The 21186-nt window shown below is 53.7% G+C and overlaps 1 protein-coding gene across 17 annotated transcripts in view; it reads right to left on the reverse strand.

Annotated features, from left to right (window-relative positions):
* SEZ6 (seizure related 6 homolog) overlaps positions 1-21186 on the reverse strand; it is a 51079-nt gene that overhangs the window by 13355 nt on the left and 16538 nt on the right. For all 17 annotated transcript variants that reach the window (XR_013406242.1, XR_013406243.1, XM_077970640.1 and 14 more), the window contains exons 2-4: positions 12070-12744; positions 10667-10800; positions 199-394 (exon numbers count right to left, since the gene is read on the reverse strand). Coding sequence is in view for 15 of the 17 variants with exons in the window: in XM_077970640.1 (XP_077826766.1) it covers positions 199-394; positions 10667-10800; positions 12070-12744 (1005 nt within the window). In the remaining 2 variants the exon portion in view is untranslated. The remainder of the gene's footprint in view (positions 1-198; positions 395-10666; positions 10801-12069; positions 12745-21186) is intronic.

The raw sequence follows: 21186 nt of genomic DNA on the forward strand, positions 1-21186 counted from the left end.
GAAGAGAGAAGATCCTGGAGGTTTCAGATGTGCGATACTTACCTCCAATTGTCCAGAGCTTCACTGGACACTTGTGCTATGTGTCACTAGCCCCTCCCTGCTTCTTCCCTCTAGGATGTAATTGCACAGAGACCCGTCTCTCCCGCAAGGAGGGCAGTGAGTCTGGGCTGGTTCCGCCTTCAGCTACCCAGGCCTTACCTTGGTAATGGAAATGGAAGGTGCCAGGGCCAGCCGGTGGTGGGAGGCTCTGGAACCTCAGGGCCGCTTGGTGGGTGGGGCTGCGGATGACTTGACCCCGTAGCAAGAAAGACTGGTTGGCCAGGGGCAGTGGGTCAGGCCCCCCCAGGCCCTCCACAGTCACTGTCTCCCCTTCCCGGAGGCTGATATTCTGGACCTGCCGGTGGAGTAGAGAGAGGAAAGCAAAGCAGTCAGGCTTCTTCCTGCTGCCTGGATCCTGCAGGCCCCGGACAGATCAATCCTCAATGCCCCTTGAGCATCGGAGCCCCCAGCCCCTAAGCCGGGCACTTCAGCAGTGTAGGAGGAGCTCATCACAGTGTGAGACAGGACCAAAAGTTCAGAGACATTAATTATCCAAGGTCCCATAGAGATTCTTAGAAGAACTGGGATTTGTAAACACATCTTTCTGTCTCCACAGATTTTCAGATACACCAGCTGCTTCCTGTCCTTCCCCTCCCTGGGCTCTGTTTTCTCATCTGTAAAGTAGGGATGGGGGAGGTGTGTTGAACCAGATGGAGTCCGACGCCCTGGTCAGCAGTATGAGGTCTTACGTGTCGGATCCACGTGCCCAGCTTCCCCTGGACATCCCTGTTGGATGCCTCACACCCAGCCTGCCTCATGCTAGGTGACTGTCTTCCCCCAGCCAGCAGTTCACCTGGGAATGATCTTGCTAGCTCCCTCCGTGTCCAAATCAGAAAATGGTATCTTGCCTCCTCCCTCATACCCAATCAGTCATTCAGTCCTGTCAACTGGATCTCAAATCTATTCATTACTCTTCATCCCCACTGCCACTTCCCCAGCTCATCGCCATTACTGTGCACTACATCACTGCAGCAGCCTCCTGGCCAGCCTTCCTGCCTGTAGGGCTTAATCCACTCCTCCCTCTACAGCAGTATTTTCTGAGTTAACAGTCTTAGATCAGTATTTTCAGCAGTTAACAGTCTTAGATCTGTTGCTGATCATGGTGCTTCCTTGTCTAAGTCCTCCAGTGGCTCCCTATTGAGTCCATGAAGCCCATAATATGTAGTCCAAACTCCTTGCTTAGCCCTCAAGGCCCTGCCCAACTTGGCCCCTGCTGACTGTCAGCCGGGCCTTACACCACGCCCCTCCACGTGTCAGTCGTGATTCTCTGTCTCTTTTATCTGAGCCTCTTTCTCCGATCCTTTCCCCTGGCTGTCACAGGCTCCTCTGCTACCATGCTGATCTTCAGGCCCTCAGTCCCTTGAGCATCTTTCTGGGCTCCATGCCTCCATTCAGGCAAACAAGGATTGGACAAGGACAGACTCTGCCCAAAGGGAAATTAGCAGCATGGCTTGATAGAAGGAACACTGGATTGATTGGGAGCCCAGAGATGTGGGACCTCATCCTAACCATGTGATCTTGGACAAAAAAGCTGCTATTTGAACTTCAGTTTCCTCATTTTATAAAACGAACTAGTGGAGTTCTCTGCTACTTAAAACGTGGTTCCTGGACCAGCAGCATCAGCCTCACCTGGGAACTTGTAAGAAATGCAGAATCTTGGCTGGGCGCTGTGGCCCCGCCTGTAATCCCAGCACTTTGGGAGGGCGAGGCGGGCAGCTCACCTGAGGTTGGGATTTCAAGACCAGCCTGACCAACGTGGAGAAACCCTATCTCTACTAAAAATATAAAAATTAGCCGGGCGTGGTGGCGCATGCCTGTAATCCCAGCTACTCGAGCAGCTGAGGCAGAATTGCTTGAACCTGGGAGGCGGAGGTTGTAGTGAGCTGAGATCACGCCATTGCACTCCAGCCTGGATAACAAAAGCGAAATTCCATTTCCAAAAAAGAAAAAGAAAAAGAAAAAGAAATGCAGAATCTCAGACTCCACCTCAGACCCACTAAAGCATGCTCTGCATTTTAACAGGATCCTCGGGCAACTCAAAAGCTCTGATCTACATGGGCTCAAGTTTTCTACCATGTTGCTCTGAAGCAGGGTCTTCAAGGGTTCACCACCTGGTTAAGTGGCATCAGTGAGTCACCAAATCCTTCCCAATCTTATTTCCCAAATACTCCAATGGGTTCCTCTTCTCTATCCTTTTGTTAATGTCCTGGCCCTAATGACCTCCTGCCCATTATTTTTCACTTGAGAATGGCTTTCTGTCTGTCTCACACTTCCCATCCCCAACTCATCTCCTGCTGATTTCAGATTGCCCAGAGGACACGGTTCAAACTGCCCAGCTCACATTTGGTGCCAGTGTCTCTGCAGCCCTCATTAATGTGCACTGCAGCCACAGACCACCCCTCACTTCCGCACCCTGGGCATCCACATATGGGACTCTGTGGGGGGCAGTGCCTTCCCTTCTTCCTCTCCTGATGAAGCTGGTCATCTTTTCAGATCTCAGGGCCACATCCTCTGCCTCCCAGCCTAGGCCAGGCAGTCCTTCTGTTTCAGACTCTCCCCACTGGCCCCTGCCCATCTTGCTGTTAAAGCCCAGGGTGGCATGTTGGGTCACAATGCCCTCTTCGCTGGCCAGTCTCAACAAAGATGTGTGGAGAGAGTAAATGTGTGGGCTGCTGGAGGAACATTCCCCATCAGATACCTGTGAGCTGAGAAACATAGAGGATGCTGAGCCCAGCCAGGTCCAAGGAGATGGCTGCTGCGAGGCTCAGGGCCCCTCAGACTGGGTGCTGAGAAGAGATGTGCCCTGGGGACTTCAGAAGGGGCAGCTGGGCAGGGAGAGGTCCCTACCCCTGCCTGAGAGGAAAGACCTGGTGGGTCTTTGGGCTGAAGAGAAGGCTCAAGGCAGGGTGCTGGAGGCCGAGGCATCTCCTCTCTGTGAGAAACTCCCCACCCAGGCACGTTTGGGCGGAGGCTGCCTGACCATCTGCTGGGGACATTCCTCAGGGAATTCCTGCAGCAGGCGGAGGCTGGATGAGGTCCCTTCAAACTTGGAGATTCTGTGATTCTAGAGTTGGGAAAACAAGACTCACACACGTGGAATCTGTAATTATCGAGAGATGCCAGGCAGCATATAATTCCGCCTTAAGTGGCACCGAATGCAGGCAGCAGGAATCCTCGGGGGGAAGAGCGAAGGGCTTAGAGGCTCAGGGAAAGCGCCTGAAGCAGGTGGGTCTCAGAGCGCCTTGAAGAGAGGAGCACTGGGAGAAGGAGGAAGGGAGGATGCTCACTACAGGGAAATTACCACGAAAGCAAAGGCAGAGAAGTATTACTAGAAATTAATTTGGATTTTCTTCCTAGTTCCCCGTATACCTCTGGCTTGACCTCTAGCTTCTTGCTCCTCATCTTGCTGCTTTGGGGGACCAGAGAGAAGCTGTAGTGACAGAGTAACAACAATTGCCATCATAGAGTGTGTCAAACCTTGTAGTAGGTGCTTTTCGTCCTCACCACAGTTCTATAAGATAGGTGGTAAAATACCCACAAGTAAACAGAAGCACAGAGAGGCTAAGGAACTTGCAAAAGATCACATAGGGGTTAAGCAGTCTTGCCTTGCTGAGACAAGGCAGCTCTCTATCCTCCCAACTTCATGGGGGCATCTTCTGTAGAAATAGACATCTAGACATCTTTTTTTTTTTTTTTTTTTTGAGATGGAGGCTCGCTCTGTCGCCCAGGCTGGAGTGCAGTGGCCGGATCTCAGCTCACTGCAAGCTCCACCTCCCGGGTTTACGCCATTCTCCTGCCTCAGCCTCCTAAGTAGCTGGGACTACAAGCGCCCGCCACCTCGCCCGGCTAGTTTTTTGTATTCTTTAGTAGAGACGGGCTTTCACCGTGTTAGCCAGGATGGTCTCGATCTCCTGACCTCGTGATCCGCCCATCTCGGCCTCCCAAAGTGCTGGGATTACAGGCTTGAGCCACTGCGCCTGGCCTGACATCTAGACGTCTTTATTCCCAAGCTCCAGCCCCGCCAGGTTTAGCAAGGAGATGGGTCTTGGCTTGGCCTGGCTTTTTTTAAGATGTTGGGATTTGAGTTCCCAGCAGCCACCCTTGCTCCTAGCAGTCTGTAAAGCTGGGAAGACTGAGACTGAGACCTCTGGCCCCTTCTGGTCTGGGGGAGGCATGGCCCTTTCAAGCTGGCCTGGCTCCCAGCCCAGCTTGGTGGTGAGGGTTGGGATGAGAGTGTGGAATGAAGTGGCTCCTATCCAGAAGGCTCCCTGTTCTCAGTCAGAGGCTGTCTGTGCAGCTCTGGTCCCCTGGGTTTCAAGCACCCTCTTGCGGGTCTGCTGCAGTGGCTGGAATGTAATTTGTCACTTGTTTGAGGGCCAGGCTGACAGGGGCCAGACAGGGCTGGGTGTCAGACAGGAGGGGTGATGAAGTCTTGATGCAATTTGCAGGCATCCGTAGAGCTTGGGAGACAGATTGAAATGTCAGCTGTGTTCATGAGGGCTGTCTTCCATATCCATAGCCAGTGATAGGAGGGGACCTGGGGGCCAGGCAGGGAGAAGACAGAAGCAGGGGGAGCTGAGGACAATTCCTACAGGACCCTGGGCTGTCTAACACTGCCCTGCTTCCAGCAGACCATGGGGTCAGCTCAAGGAAGAAATATAGCCACTTTGAGAGGCTGGCCCTTTCCAGGATGGGAGGTGGGAAGGATTCAGGTTGTCTTCTGCCAACCCCTAGATCAACAGCCTCATCTGGCCTGTCTGTCCCCATAGAAGCTGTCAGTCAGGCCTCCAGCACATGCCCTAATGGCGTAACCCACAGGTGAGATGGCGCTACGGTTTTTGTACACATTTGCACCAGTACAACCCAGCATAGGCAGATGAGCTCTAAGATGACTCTTGTGTGCGATCCCCACCCCCAGATGCTGGCTACAGGTCTCCTAGTCTCTCTTGGTCACCATCACCTGTGTGTACTCGGACACAGACCCACTTACAAGCACACAGCCCCTCAAACGTGTCCTAGTATGTGCAGGCCCTCACACACCTGTGCTCCCTCCCAGCAACCATAGGATGATCACAATTTTCCCATAAGAACCTTCGCAATTTTCACATCCATTATGTCTTCAGCTCTCACAAAGCCTCAATAAGGAAGACAGGGCAGGCTGTTTTCCTGCACTTTATAGATAAGGGAACCTTGAAATCAGAGAATTTGAGAGATCCTCTTTGGTCACACCGCGAGTCCAAGACAAAGCCAGGACTCTAGGCCAGGACTCCTGATTCCTGGTCCAGTGCCCTGTCTTGTGTGCTTGGCAATCCCAGGCCCTCCCCAGAACTGGGAGAATTCCAAGTGGGTGTCCCCCAGAATCAGGCAGGGCTGACTTGGAAAGGGCATCTGGGGCAGATCCTGACAGGTGCCCGTCTCCACCTGGGCCTCCCACTTTGAATTTGCCTTGTGCCACAGACAGGCCTATCTCCTGGGTCAAGGGAAGAACAAGGGCTTTTGAGTCTTGGATTGAATCCTGGCTCCATCAATGACCAGTTGAGGGGCCTTAGGCAAGTCATATGACCTCTCCGAGCCCCAGTTTTGCCTGTGAAATGGGGATAGTTCACCTACTTCATGGGTTTGTAAGGAGTTGGTTAGATCCTGCCAGGAAGGGTTTTAGCACAGAGGGGCACAGTGGTAGTAGTCATCTTCCCATTTAATGGGGAGATGTAGGCCACACCCTGGTAAAACCTTGGCATTTGCAGCAGAAATGATAGCTGGCTATGAACTTACTTTACCCTCAGGTCTGCCAGGGCTCTGCCTGGGAGGCACTGTACCTTGGAGCCACCCTTTCCCTGGCCCAGGCTCTGCAGCTGCCAGGAAGCAAGCAGCAGAGCCAAGAACCTGAGGTGCCCCTGCTCAGTCAGGCCTATGAGGGAGCTTGCTGACCCCAGAGAAGGAGCTACACTCAAAGGAACTGGCTAGGAGGAGCCAGGTGCATCATCTGATTCAATCTCCTTTTGTAGAGAGGTAAACTGAGGCCCAGAGAAGGCCAGGGATTTAGCTCACAGAGAGGTGGGCCGCAGAGCCAACACTGAAACCCCAGTCTTTTTTTTTTTTTTTTTTTTGAGACGGAGTCTCGCTCTGTCGCCCAGGCTGGAGTGCAGTGGCCAGATCTCTGCTCACTGCAAGCTCCGCCTCCCGGGTTCCCGCCATTCTCCTGCCTCAGCCTCCCGAGTAGCTGGGACCACAGGCGCTGCCACCTCGCCCGGCTAATTTTTTGTGTTTTTAGTAGAGACGGGGTTTCGCCGTGTTAGCCAGGATGGTCTCGATCTCCTGACCTTGTGATCCGCCCATCTCGGCCTCCCAAAGTGCTGGGATTACAGGCTTGAGCCACCGCGCCCGGCCTGAAACCCCAGTCTTACAAGACAGAGTCTGTGCCCTTCTGAATTGGCATTTATCCAGAAAACCTTATGGCGTAATGTCTGTTTTAGGGATGAGGAGAGTGGCCAAAATCCATGGGGCTAGACCTGCCTGCACCCTATCATCCCTCTTGGATGAGCCTGCCTAGAGCCAGGAAATACAAAGTTGCCCAGAAATTTCACCCAACTGACCCCCTACCCGATGCCCACATCAGGCCTGGTCCTGACCTGGCTTAGAAAGGCAGAGTATTCTGCTATCAAACTATCAGTTGGCCTGGCATGGGTGAGCTGTGTGCCAACAGAGCCACCTGGGGCATGAGGGCAGGGACTGTGGGCAGCTGTGCCCAGGCTCCAGATGGTACAGAAAGCAGCCAAGCCAAGATGGAGGCTGGCAGTGGGAAGGCTCTTGGAATTCGAAGTGTAGACAGAGGCAGGCGCCAGGCCCGGAAAGGCCTGGAGCCCTCAGGGGGACACTGACTGCCTGGGGAGGGGCTGGGACCCACATGGGCCATGAGGCTCATGCCCACCCATCCTGAAGGAGCTTCTCTGGACCTTTCAAGAAAGAGCCTAGCCCAGTGCCTGATCCCCAGATGAAGCAGGCAAGCCTCCTTGGATCACAGAGGGCCTGACCTGGCCTCCTCCCTATGGACAGACCTTGGGCCTTAGAGGGCATCAATAACTGCAGCACCATCAGAGGAGGTAGGAGGCAGGAGATGAAGCAGGTTATGAGAGGCTGTGGTCCAAGCCATAGAGAGTAGGGCTTTTAGGGATTCTGGTACCCCGAGGCTGGTACTCCAAAAAAAAAGGGAATTGAGAAGGTCTTGCTCAAGGCCCCAGACTTTAGGCAAGGGCTGTGGTCTCATGCTAGGGGCCCAGTATGGTGTCTGGCGGCTTTGCTCAGGGGTGTGATTTGTGGGTCCCCAAGACAGTCCTCTCCTCCATGGCTCCTGTCACTCTCCTTGCCCAGACTTTGTCCCATCTACCTGCCCTCAGTGATCCCAGTGAATTCATAGCATGGCGGGTAGGGAATTCTCCATGATGGAGGGAAGCCACAGGCAGTCCCTTCTCCCCAAGCCTGAGAAGCCATGGGGAGCTCTGTAGGCCTTCCAGCTGCCCACCCATCCCGCCCCCAGTGTCCAGCATGGCCTGACCCAACTGTCAGCCTGGGCAGAAGGACGCTGCTCTTGGGCTGAGCCTCTGGCAGGAGTGTGATCCGGAAGCCCTTACGCTTACCCTCTGCCCCTACACAACAAAGCCACCTTTCCAAAACAGCCAGGGCAGCCTTCAAGAGCCAGGCCTGCTGCACCTGCTGCTGCCCAGGCCAGATTTGGCTGCTGGCTTCTCATCCTACAGGTCTCAGGCCAGGTGTCATCACCTCCAGGAAGTCTTCTCTGACCCCCAGGCTGGTGGAGTGTGCCTGTCCTGTGCTTCCCATCCCCATTCCCGCCAGCACTGGGCATTCCATGGTCATTGTTCTTTCTTCCCTACTAATCGTGAAGGTCTGTGTCCCCAGTGCCCAGCGCAGAGCGTGGCACGGAGCAAATTCTCAATGTATACTTGTAGAGCAAATCCACTCAACAAAACTCATTAGTTAGTGATTAACTGACCGACTTTTGGCAAATCCCTTTTCTTGCCTGGGCCTCAGTTTTTCCAACTCTCCAGTGGGTATTGGTGTGTAGTGTAGAAATTCTTCAGGTCCCAAGTGGCCTGGGTGGGGGTAGAGGTTGCCAGAACTAGCCCTGGAAGAAGAACCTTAAATCCTGCTTAGTTCTGGCTGATTCTGTCTCTTGCTCCTTCCCCAAATTGGGTGCTGACCCAGCTCTGGCCACCCTGTGCCCGCCTCCCCTCCATGGCTTCAGACTATCTCAGGCCATCTGGGCCGACAGTGTCCCCAAGGACCTTGCCTCCATGGTACCGAGGTGGAGGGTGGGGCCAGCATCTGCCACATTTCCTGACAACAATCCAGGGCTGTGGCAGGTCTTCGTCTCAAGGTTGCCTGGTAACGGCTTTTGCATTCTGATAAAAGAAAAAAAATGTGGCAGCACCAGACAACAGACACAGGGTTTGTGTGAGGGGGTGGGCATCCAGCGTGGGGCTTGTGCCTGGGCCAGAGCGGGGGGCAGGCAGAGCCAGCATCTTGCCCCATTGTGGAGAGTACCAGGGCTGGGTTCAGCCTTGTCCAGTGGGCTTCAGTAGGGGTGGTAGTCCTTGAGGGGCAGATAGAGCCTCCCAGGCCTTCAGGGTGGCACTCAGCCTGGCACCTGCCCCCTCCACCCCCTTTCCCACACCTGCAGCTGGTGCCTTCCACCCAGTGAGCCACAGCCGGTGTCACCTCTCATTAGGTGATGATTTTACATTAATTACCTTAATTAAGCAGTGCTGAGTGCTAATGGCTTGAGAGGCGGGGTGGCTGTTCCTAATTACCCTCCCAGTCAGCCCAGAGTGAGGGGCACAGGGCTTGGCAGAGTAGGAGGAAACGGTTGTAGGAAGAAGGGGAGGGGCCCAACAGGGGTAGGAGAGGGTCCCCCTGACAGGGTCTGATTCAGAGACCTGGACCTGACATCCCGAGAGGGGAGGACTGGAGGCACTGCCCCAGGACAAGTCTAGACGGCTCCAGGCCCCAATCCAGGGACATGCAGGAATTGGAATGGGTGGGAAGCAGAACAGAAGGCAGGGAGCAGGGAGCAGGACACACTTCTCAGCGCCCTGCCAGATTCCCTCAACCGGGCTAAATGCCTTTCTTGCCCACCCCTGGTCAGTCTCCAAGATTCAAGTCAAATGTCACCACATCCCTTCCTTCCTCGTTCCTTTGTCCAGTCATTCAGTCAGTGCATGGAGTGCCCACTGTGGGCTCTTCACTACAAGGCACCCCTCAAGGAGCTCACAGTAGCTGGGGAGGTGGATGGCTGTAAATAGATGGATGGAAGGCAGACTGCTGCTAAGAACTAAGATGGGGGATGCCCCAGGCTTTGGGGATCTGAGGGAATTCCCAGAGAGGGTGATGCCAGGGTCGAGTCCTAAGGGAGGGCATCGTGGGATGACTCTTCCAGGCAGAGGGACCAGCATGTGCAGTTGGGACTTGGGAAAGAAGGTTTGCCCCATTCAGTTAGCTGCAAGCTATTTAGTGCAAAGTAGGGGTAAAGAACAAGGGAAGGAGTGGCTAGGGGTGGACCCAGAGATTTAGGCATCCTTAGAGAGGTGTAGGGGCACGATTGATTTGAGAAAAATGACTGCAGTGGAGGTGGAGATGGGTAGAGTAGGGAGCAAGTGTGGGCGGGGGGACCAGTGAGGCAGCTACTGCATCATCAAGGGAGGGATGGTGAGGACTAAACCACGTGTGGTTGCAGGGACGGAGGGAGAGAAGCAGACAGATTTAGAGGGGAGTGTCATGGTGACAGAATTTTGGGATGAACTGATGGGACTGGGGGAAGAGGGACAGGGAAGGGCCAAGGTGACCCCATGTTGCATATCCAGGGACACCATCCACATTGCACTGTGGTGGTTCTGCTCCAGGTTTCTGACCTGGACAGGAGTGGCTCTGGGGGAACAAAAGGAAGATTTGGGTTTGTGGAGGTTGAGAAGCCTGTGGGACATCTGTGAGGACCTGCAGCCTCAGGCCTTGGGATTAAGAGAAAGTCTTAATTCTAATAGAGGGATGAGATAGCCCAGGGAGGCTGGGGACAGGAGGCTGGGCTATAGATCTGACTTTCTTATCAGCTGATCACCTCTCTAGTGGTGTGGTCAGGTCTGTCTTCCCCCACCTCTGCATCCCAGAAGCCAGCACAGGACCTGACCCAGAGGAACTGCTCAGAGAGCATTTGCTAAATGAATGAATGAATGAGGCTCCATGACTCTCTCAGGCCCAATGTGGCAGCCCTGTGTTCTCTGCTTAGCCCATAGATTCAGATGTAGGGTTTATACTCACCCAATCCCCTGCCCATCCAAGGCTAGAGCCCCCTCCCACAGCCCCTCTAGGCCTAGGCCATTGCCAAGCACACGGGACAGAATCCAACCATGTTTTAGGCCCATCTCCCAGCCCTGGCCTTAGGCAGCCCCCGACAATTGATGCTCCTAAGCATCCCCACATCCTCTCATAGCATGTGCCTCTCTGAAGAAAGAGAATACAACAGGCCCAGCTTTGCCCTTGCCAGATCCAGATCACTCACCTTGATTTCCACACCATAGCCAGGGTAGACAGAGATGTAGAAGAAGCAGTCCAGGCCAACATCAGGGGGTGAGCTGAGGTCTGTAGGGGAGTCCAGAGAGCCCTCTGGGCCTGAGAAATTCCAGCTACAGGGGCCTGGGAGGCAGGAGGAGACACAAAGCTAGTGCCATCTCTCGTGAAGTGGTCCAACTAAGGTTGAACCGTGTGTGTGTGTGTGTGTGTGTGTGTGTGTGTGAAGTGAACACCACCTCTTGTGATGTCTAGTCTCCTGTTGAAGGAAGGGGAACACCTTTTATTGGGCACCTACCATGTGCAATCTTATCTCAGTTCTCACAGTGACTCAATGAGGTTTGTTTTTGTTTTCTTTTTTTTTTTTTTTTGAGATGGAGTTTCATTCTTGTTGCCCAGACTGGAGTGTAATGGCATGATCTCAGCTCACTGCAACCTTTGCCTCCTGGGTTCAAGCTATTCTCCTGCTCAGGTTCCCGAGTAGCTAGGATTACAGGCATACGCCACCAGGCCTGGCTAATTTTTTGTATTTTTTTTTTTTTTTTTTTGAGACAGAGTCTCGCTCTGTCGCCCAGGCTGGAGTGCAGTGACGCAATCTCGGCTCACTGCAAGCTCCGCCTTCTGGGTTCACACCATTCTCCTGCCTCAGCCTCCCGAAAGCTGGGACTACAGGCGCCTGCCACCACACCCTGCTAATTTTTTGTATTTTTTAGTAAAGACAGGGTTTCACTGTGTTAGCCAGGATGGTCTCGATCTCCTGACTTCATGATCCACCCACCTCAGCCTCCTGAAGCGCTGGGATTACAGGCGTGAGCCACCGTGCCTGGCCGAGGTTTGTTTTCTTATTGCCATTTTACAGATGAGGCTCAGAGATGAGATGTTAAATAGAATTCCTAGGGTCATGTTATAGGTGGAAGAATCAAGATTTTTTCTTTTTTGAGACAGAGTCTTGCACTGTTGCCCAGGCTGGAATGCAATGGTGCAATCTCGGCTCACTGCAACCTTTGCCTCCCAGGTTTGAGTGATTCTCCTGCCTCAGTCTCCTGAGTAGCTGGGATTACAGGTGCTTGCCACCGTGCCCGGCTAATTTTTGTATTTTTAGTAAAGATGGGATTTTGCCATGTTGGCCAGGATGGTCTTGAACTCCAGACCTCAGATGATTCACTGACCTTAGCCCCCCAAAGTGCTGGGATTACAAGCATGAGCCACTGCACCTGGCCAAAGAAACAGGATTTGAGCTCAGGACTATCTGGGTCCAAACCACATGCCTCCTGTAGGCTGGCCCTTGGTGCCAAAGGACAGGGTAGGCTGGCACAGTGTCAGAGACAGGCTTTTAGGGGCCCCGCAGCCTCCCTCATCCCCATTTCCACATCTGTAAGCCAGCAGGGAGCTGACCTGGTGTCTGGACTGTGGTGATGGTGGTGGTGATGATGGTGGTGGTGGTGGTGGTGGTGGTCTCCTCATCGTCTCCTGAAGCTGTGGAGGAGGCGATGGTCCCCTGGATCCCAATCCCTGCGCCCTGGGACACAACCTCTGGAACCCATGGCCTTCCCATGTCTCCAGGACCCTCTTGGGTTGGTGTCCAGGCTCTGCTAGGGGGTGTAGTGCTGGGTCTGTCCCCTGGGCCTAGGGTGGGCACTGCCATGCTGGGCCCTGGAGGTAGGGGAGCTGTGATTCGAAGCACAGGGGGCTCTGACTCCAGACTCCAGGGCCCCTCCTTGGACTGGGGCTGGGTGGGTACCGCAGCCGTGGCTGGAGTGGGGCTGGTAAAGACAGGGCGGCTGTCCTGGTTGGCTAGGCGGGGAAGGGGACTCGGGGTGAAGGGTGTAGGTGGGTCAGGCTGGAAGGGCAGCGCTGGTCTCAGCTCCTCATCTCCCTTCTCCAGCCCCTCTTGTAGGAATTCCTCAAGCAGCGGGTGGTGGTTGAGCAGCTTCAAGGTGGGGGCTGTGGTGACAAAGTGGACGCCTCGTTCTGGCTGCTCAGGTGTGGGGGCTGCTGTCAGCTCGCCATCTGTCTCCTCGATGCCTGGGGCTTGTCCTTTCCCCATGGTTGGGGCCTCTGAAGAGAGTCCTGGAATAATAAGGGATGGTCAGAGGTTCTCCCCCTGCTCCAGAGAGCAGCATCACGCCCAGCTCGAGTAGTTGTGGGGGGGCAGCTCTCTTTGGACAGAGAGCCCTGAGGAGCGTGCTCACTGCTGAGAATCACGGAACTACAGAACTGATGAGCTGGAAGTGAGGTGCTATTACATACTTCAAGGGTGGCACGTGAGACACTCTTTTTTTTTTTTTTTTGAGATGGAGTCTCACTCTGTCGCCCAGGCTGGAGTGCAGTGGCGCGATCTCGGCTCACTGCAAGCTCTGCCTCCCGGGTTCATGCCATTCTCCTGCCTCAGCCTCCCGAGTAGCTGGGACTACAGGCGCCCACAACCGCGCCCGGCTAATTTTTTGTATTTTTAGTAGAGACGGGGTTTCACCGTGGTCTCGATCTCCTGACCTTGTGATCCGCCCGCCTCGGCCTCCCAAAGTGCTGGGATTACAGGCGTGAGCCACCGCGCCCGGCCAAGACACTCTTTCTCCAGCACCAGAGGCAGACATTTCTAGCCCATCTATGTACCATTTCCTACTGTTCTCAGGTTCAGCCTCAAAATCCTCCTCAACACAGCACTCCACCAGGTCACACCTGACACCTCAGACTGATGTGACAAATATTTGCCATCCCTAATGAAAAGTAGAGACCTTATTTTACTAATGAGGAAATAGGCCAGAGAGAGGAAGTGACTTGCTCAAAGTCACACGACCAGTTGAATTGAGATGAAAACCTTAAGCGAGCGTAAGTGTGTCTCCCACCACAGTGTCTTTCCTGCCTGAGATGATAGGGCATTCAAGTTCATTTCCCGTTCTCAGTGAACCTGCTAGTCATTAGCCTCAGGAAATGCGTCACATATTTGGGATTTTATTTTAGATTTCCTCATGGTTGCATGACTTCTTTTTTTATTTGTTCGTTTTGAGATAGGGTCTTGCTCTGTGGGCCGGGCTGCAATGCAGTGGCGCAATCATGGCTCCACTGCAGCCTCAACCTCCCATGTTCAAGTGATCCTCCCACCTCAGCCACACTCCCCACACTCCCACTTCTAGTAGCTGGGACTACAGGTGCTTGCCACCATGCCTGGCTAATTTTTAGAATTTTTGTAGAGATGGGGATCTCACTATGTTGTCTGGGCTGGTCTCAAACTCCTAGGCTCAAGCAATCCTCCCACCTCAGCCTCCTAGGGATTACAGGCATAAGCCACTGCACCCGGCCATGGGTGCATGACTTCTTTGTTAGGGGCCCAGTAGTTTCTCTCAGTTCTCAGGAAATCATTTCTTTTGTACTCTTTTCTGTTTTTATGGTCCATAAAGCATGGTCCATAAGCTACTGCTCTTTATGGTCCATAAAGAGCAGTAATATGAGTAGAGTGGGAAGAGCCAAGTTCTGGAGCTAGGCAGACATAACTTCAAATCCCAGATCCACTACTCTAGGGCTGTGTGCCCTCAGGCAAATCACCCAAACTCTCTGAACCTTAGTTTTCGCATCTGTAAAATTGGATTTCCTTTTTAGGATTGACTGAGATAATATTACGTCCCTTCTCTATTTGATAGATAGTTCCCTTAATCTTTCTGGTGACAATAGTCAGGTTCCATCTAGGGCAGGGTCAAAAACAGGTGTAGAATGGAAATCTAGCATGCTATGCACCCACCCCCTAATCCATGGCAGGCATTGCTGATCAATTTTGGTTATTTCTTGCTAAGGCCCATGTGGGAGCAGCTTCCTTCTCACAATGTTATCCAGGCAGCCACTACCAATCAATGAGATTGGCTCTGGGGGATGAAACTTATTTGCTATCTCTGGTCTGAGGTACAGATTGCTCTGCTATTGATTATGTTGACTTATTCAACCACATAGCTGGAGAGATGATGCGTATTCTGCTTGTGGCCCACTCGGATCCCCAGATCCTTAACTGCCAAGAAAGGTCAATGAATGCTGGCTCCAGATTCAGCTCACACAGAATTTTGCCAGCTCTGAGAAGCCTGGGAGGATATTTCTGATCCTTACAGCTCTCAAAATGGCTGCATGAGGACTTGAAGGGAAACACAGCCGGGGTGAGATCACAGAGTTTGCAAGGAGAAGGTCGCTTCCTCCGCACGTCTGATGGTGGGGCTGTCATTCCACAGGCTCACACCCACTCCATGGATTGGCAGGCGTGAGGAAGCAGCAGATGGCCTACGTTCTGTTCAGGAGACCATAGCAGCTCTGATGTGTCAGACAAATGGGAGGAGGGAGGAAATTGGGTGGGGGAGGTGGGTACAGGTTGGAGGGCTCTCCATTCTTCTGGGGCAGAGGAGCTTGGGCACCCCCAGCCCTGAGAAACCAGGACCAACTGCTATTTCCTGAGATGCCCACTAAGGCAGCCCATCTGTGTCTTGGCATTGTATGCCAGCCACTGACAACGCTGTCCAATCTAGATGTCCAGCCAGGCCCATACCCCCCAGAGCAGATGGTCCACCAGTGCCTGTCTTTCATCTGAATCAGTTATGGAAGGTCCAGGCAGTGCCTGTGACATGCCAGAACAGGGCTCCTCTTTTTGCCCACCCCCCAGATGTCACACAGGCTTTGCCAGGTAAGCTGAGACTGATTCTAGCATGGCACAAGGAAGGGGTGCTTTTCTAATCACATAGATTGGAGCCCCCTAGAGCCAGGCATTGTTTATGTGGCCCCTTTCCACAGTACCCAACAAGAGATGGGGCCCTTGGCTCTCAAAGTAGGTAGCTGTGGGACTCTTCCCTGGGAGAGGGAGTGCACAGAGATCCTCTAATTCAGGAAGTGACCAAGGCAGGCACAGCTCTTCCTGCTGGCTGCCAGGTGGGTGCTGAGCAATGGAGCAGCACTAATGGGCACCTCCCGTCATTGTCGATTGCACTGGTTGTGCTATCTGGGATCGAGATAGCATATCAAACAAGCAAATTGATTCCAAAATCAGCTGCCATTTGGTCCCAGCGGGTGCCACCCGCTGTCAGAGATGGTAAGATAACCTCTGGGAGACAACCATTTCTGGGGAGAGGGCATCTCCAGACCCCCTGGTTGACTCTGTTGGAGGCCTGAGGTCCTGTGACCTGTCTCCTAGTTTCCCAGGATTGTGGCCAGGGGATAGGGGCTTCTCTCTGCCTGGGTTGACTGAATTCAGAGGTGCAGGGACTGACAAAGGGAGAGTATGATACAGGGGACAGCAGAAGAAGGTGTCAGGGGCTCCGATGCCCAGTCTCATCAGGCACTACTGTGTCAGGCCCTTCCCAGACTTTGTATCATTTAATAGATGCTGCGCCTCTGGGAGATGGGAATTTTATTTCCACTTTACAAAGACCTGAAGCCTAGAGAGGTGAGACAAAGACTCACCTGAAGTCTCGCAGTGATGCAGCTGGGATTTAAACCTACGTTGATCTGGCTTCAAAGCCCTAGGTCTTTCCACGCACCCACCTGCCTCATGGGAGGGAGAGACTGGAGCTACACAGCAGAGAACACTCCAGCCAGTTGAAGAAACTAAGTCCAGGGAGAGGTAAGGACTTGTCAAAGATCTCACGCCATTTAGAAGTCTGGGGCCAGAACTTCTGGCATTGGGACTTGGGTTGGGCCCTGGTTGAGCAGGCCCTCCGGAAGCCTTCTGGCTGGGACCCAGGGAAGTCCCCACCCCATGCCTGAAGCACATCTGAGCCACGAACCCAAACTGGAGACCCAACAACACTGCTGTGCCAGGGCACAGAGCCACACAGACCTGGGTTCAAGTGTCAGTTCTGCCACTTAAAAGTCATGTGAGCCTGGCAAGTTGCCTCTCAGAGCCTTCACCTCCTCAGCTATAAAATGGGTACTTTGCAAGGGTTTTGTGGGAATCTGCATGCCCTGAATAGCAGAGTTCTGAAGGCTGAGGGAGAAGGCCACAGTCAGAAGTTGGGCAGCCCCTGTCAAGGGAACACTGAGGCAGGCTTCTAGGGTAGGAAGCGGCTGGCCCCTGGCAGGTAGGGGTCCCTCCTCTCTGGGGGACTACCCATGTTCCATGTTGGGTGGCAGCATGTGTGACCCTGAGGATGTCAAAGACCTCATCCATAAAACAAAGATAATACTGCACCATGCAAAGGGCAGCCACCTTCAAGGCCCTGCATGTCCGTGGGTGGCAGCAAGATTGTCCCCGGTGATCCCCACTTGCCAGGCCCACCTGGTGTGAGAACACAGGATGCACTCCCTGTTGCTCGGTCCTCCCCTCCCGCAGGGCCTGGGGCTGTATTCTCCAAGTGGGCTGGGTCCGGGAAACACCCCTCCCCTCCCCGCACGCCATCCCGGGTGGAGACAGCCCAGGAACTTCCCGGGGCCTGCAGCCCCCAGCCCTGGCACGGCCCCGCCGCCGCCTGGGCCCTCCCCCCGCATTAGCTCTTAAGCTATGCAAATAGACATCGGAGGGAGCCCTGTTTAAAGTATTTAGACGAAATGAAAAAAGGCTTTCATCGGCACTAATGAGCCATTCAGGATGCCTCCCCGGTGGATTCTCTCCCGCTCCCGCCTCCCTGCCCGCACCGCCCCGCTACGGCCCCTCTTGGGATTGGAGGCCCCTTCCCCCCAACCCCAGCCTGAGACTCCCTGAGAGGACCGCTTACTCCGCCCCAATTCCCAGGGCCCAGCTGGGTGAGGGTGGAGCAGAGGCCCCATGCGCTCCAGATCTGGATCCGGATGGGGGGGTGGGGCCCAGCCTGTGTTTAGGGGAAGCCTTAAGGACTGGGGTCTCTTCTAGCGTCCAGCTAGGTAGATGTTATGGCCTCTGTCTTATAGATGGGGAAACCGAGGCTCAGTGAGGCCCAGAAGCTTGCCCAGGTTCACAGTGATGGTGTGCGGTGGAGCTGGAGTCATTACACAGTGCCCCAGCCTGGAGGAACCACCGTACCAGGCAGTGGTGCCACCTCAGGGCCAGCTGGCCTGCCCCTTCAGCGCTGCTGTTTCTGCAGATCTTTCTGTACCAGTCAGCCAGAAAACCTTGGGTTCCAATCCCAAATCGATGCAACACTAGCTGTGTGACCCGGGCGGGGGCTGCCCACTCAAGCCTCTGTCTGCTCATCTGTAGAGTGAAGACATACTGGGTTTGGGGAGGGCTCATCTGTGGACAGACATATAATGTCACCCACTGTAGCCTCTGGAAGGGCAGGCGGCGCTGCCTGTCACTCTGGCAGCCCCTGAAGAGGTGCCATGTATTCCCCAAGCCTCTGGCCCCTCCGAGGTGGGCAGGCACAGGAGCCAAAGTTCTGGGACAAGTTCAGGCCTGATCCCCGCCTTGTGGCAGCACCAACTGTCAGCTTCGGGGGAGGGCATGACAGCGTGTGGGTGCAAGGGGGAGCCTGAGGGACAGGGCGGGCAGGGGGCCCACTCCTCTGGGTTCCAGAGGTTAAGCTGGCCCGGCACGGGGAGAATGAGAATTTAATGGGATTCATTTATTATCCCATAAAAGTTAATGAGTTTATTCTGGAGGTTCCCTGGCCCCTTTCAAGTTTTAATAGGGGATTAGTGAGGGCCTGGTCCCTGCAGACCCCTATTATCCGAGAACCTGACGGAGCTGAGAGTGTTTGGGCCCCCCAGAGCCAGAGTCCATCCTTACAGTACAGTTCTATGGGCCCAGCCCTGCCCTCTGTTCTGTGAGGCCCCAGCTAGAGGCTGGCAGGGCTGTATAGGGCTGCTGGGATCTGCGGCCTATTCTAGAGGCTTCCAATTCCATGTGCTGCTGAAATAATTACCCCCACAGTGTCCAGCACCTGAGGCAGGTTTGCTGCTGTCTATCTGCCTATATTGACAGGGAAAGCAATATAACCCCCACGAGACAGATGAGGAAACTAAGGCCCTGAGCAGGGGTGTGGCTCCTCCAAGGTCACCCAGAAGCTATGGCCGAGCCAGAATGGACACATTCTGTCTCCTGTGGTCTGTAGCCAGGAAACTGGGGCTGGCAAGAGCTGCCGTTCACTTACTCTGTGCCCACTGTGTGCTGACCGTGCACTCAGTGCCCTCATACCTAATTTCTCTTTCTCCCCTTGCTCCAGGAGGTTTGAGACATTATTCCAAGAGATGAAGACACTGGGGCCCGGAATGGTTATGTAACTTGTCCAAGGTCACGCAGCTAATGATGGCAGAGCCTGGGACTGGAACCCAAAGCTGGACAGCTCCATAGCTCAGCTGTCTACTGCTCTTGCTGGCTTTCAGCTGTAGCACCTGGGGCCTCCTATCTCCCCACCAAGCTGGACACCACTATCCTAGGGTACTCATGCCAGGAGCCCTGCAGCTTGGATGATGGGGAAGGGTGTTTTGGTCGTGTCCTGGAGGGGCAGTTGTTGGGCTGGACACAGATACACTCAAAAGGACCTTCTCATTTCCAGAATAGGTGCCTTCCCCGTTTTGGCTCCATTTGCTCACGCGATTCTGTCTCCTTGCCATGGCTTCTCTACTCCTTTGCCTCTGCAAATCCTCCCCATCCTTCACAGGTCAGTTCCTATCCTTCTCTGGAGAGCCATCCTTGCCTGGCCCTTCTCTTGACCTCCTGGGGGCACTTCCTGGTGGGCTCCTAACACATGAACAGCTTGTGTCCTCTGGGCAAGGATCCAGCAGTGGGTATCTCTCTTCCTGTTTCTCTCCCTGGTGCTAGGCATAGTGAAAACTGGGCTCAGGGCACACTGTTTCCAAGCCCTGATTCTGCCTCTCTGCATACTCAGAAGGCACCCTGCTCCCCAAAGTGCCTAGCCCTTGGCCAGCAGGGTGGGCAGGAGCAGGTCCTGCAGGGAGAAGATGGGCAGCCAGCCCTTGGCAGTGCCCTATCACAGCCCCAACTGGCAGTTGATGGGGAGTGTCTGCTGGCACAAGCTGGTGGGTCCCCATTGCCCCAGACTACCCTCTCTTCCCCTGCCACTGATCATCCCCATCACAGCCTCTCACCACCCTCTCTTTCTTGGTCAACCCCTGCAGTCCAGTCAAATTTGGATTGCAAATGAGAATGGGGGCACCTCCTCTTGGCCAGGCTCCAGGCGAGGCAGTGGCTGGTTCCCAGAAGCTGAGCCCTTGTAGCCTTTGTGAGCATCTCATCCCTCCCTCACTTACCCAAGAGGAAACCAAGTCCAGAGGGTTTTCCCAGGTCACACAGCAAACTTGGGGCAGGGTTGGGACTCAGGTTGGGGCTGGGACATCTAGCCCAACTACTGGGAAGAGTGAATCCTCCAATCTGGAGCTGTCTATTACCTGTGGGCTGGCCTCCAGGGACAGAGAGCCCACTACCTCCTGAGCCGTCCTGGTTGGGGACAGGAGTAACTGTGGGCTTTGGCATCTCCAGAGTTGGGGTCTCATTGTCACATGGAGGGAGCATGGGTGGAGGTAATGGGCACCAGCTAGGAGTCAGGCCATGCTATCCTCATCCCACCCCTGACAGGCCAGGTCCCCACAACACAAGTCACTTCCACAACCTGAGTTTCCATATTTTCATCAGTAAAATGGGTCCCTGCCAGTTCTCACATTCCAGGATCTAGTGAACCACGAAGGGCTCTATGAATAAAAATATTGAATGCTGCTGTTTACTGAGTATACATTTACCACATGCCCAGCAACACTCTAAGTACTTTACCAGAATTAATCCCCATAATAACTTTATGAGACGGGAACTTTTATTATCCCATTTTATAGATGAGGACACTGAGACCCAGGGAAATGCATTAGCAGTTTGGATGTGTCTGATTCAAACCTGAGTTGTCTAGCCCTAGAGCAGCACTGTCCAATAGAACTTTGTGATGATGGAAATATTTTTATTTATTTTCTTATTTTTAGAGATGAGGGTCTTGCTATGTTGCCCAGACTGGGCTTGAAACCACCTTTGCCAAAATTATAATGGTGAGAAAATTGTGACAGTGAAATTTAGATGTGATCTAACAAACTCATCTTACCATTAACCTCCAGACTGCCCTTGGTCATTCCTGGGTATGGGCCAAGCTAACTTTGGGATAAATTTAGTTTACAGTTTAAATGATAATAGCCTTTCCCAAAACTAAACCACCTTTTAAAAACTAATGAAAGAGGCCGGGTGCGATGGCTCATGCCTGTAACTCCAGCACTTTGAGAAGCCGAAGTGGGTGGATTACCTGAGGTCAGGAGTTCGAGACCAGCCTGGCCAACATGGTGAAACCCCATTTCTACTAAAAATACAAAAGTTAGCTGAGAGTGGTGGTGCACACTTGTAATCCCAGCTACTCAGGAGGCTGAGGCAGGAGAATCACTTGAATCTGGGAGGCGGAGGTTGCAGTGAGCTGAGATAGCACCATTGCACTCCATCTTGGTTGACAAGAGTGAAACTCCATCTGCCACCCACAAAAAAAAAAAAAAAAAAAAAAAGAATGAAAGACCACCAGGTTAGAGGATGAGAGGGACCTGAATTCTGCTGAGATGTAGGCTTAGTCAAACAATTAGCAGCCA

Source organism: Macaca mulatta, chromosome 16, assembly GCF_049350105.2.
Source record: "Macaca mulatta isolate MMU2019108-1 chromosome 16, T2T-MMU8v2.0, whole genome shotgun sequence".
Lineage (NCBI taxonomy): Eukaryota > Metazoa > Chordata > Mammalia > Primates > Cercopithecidae > Macaca > Macaca mulatta.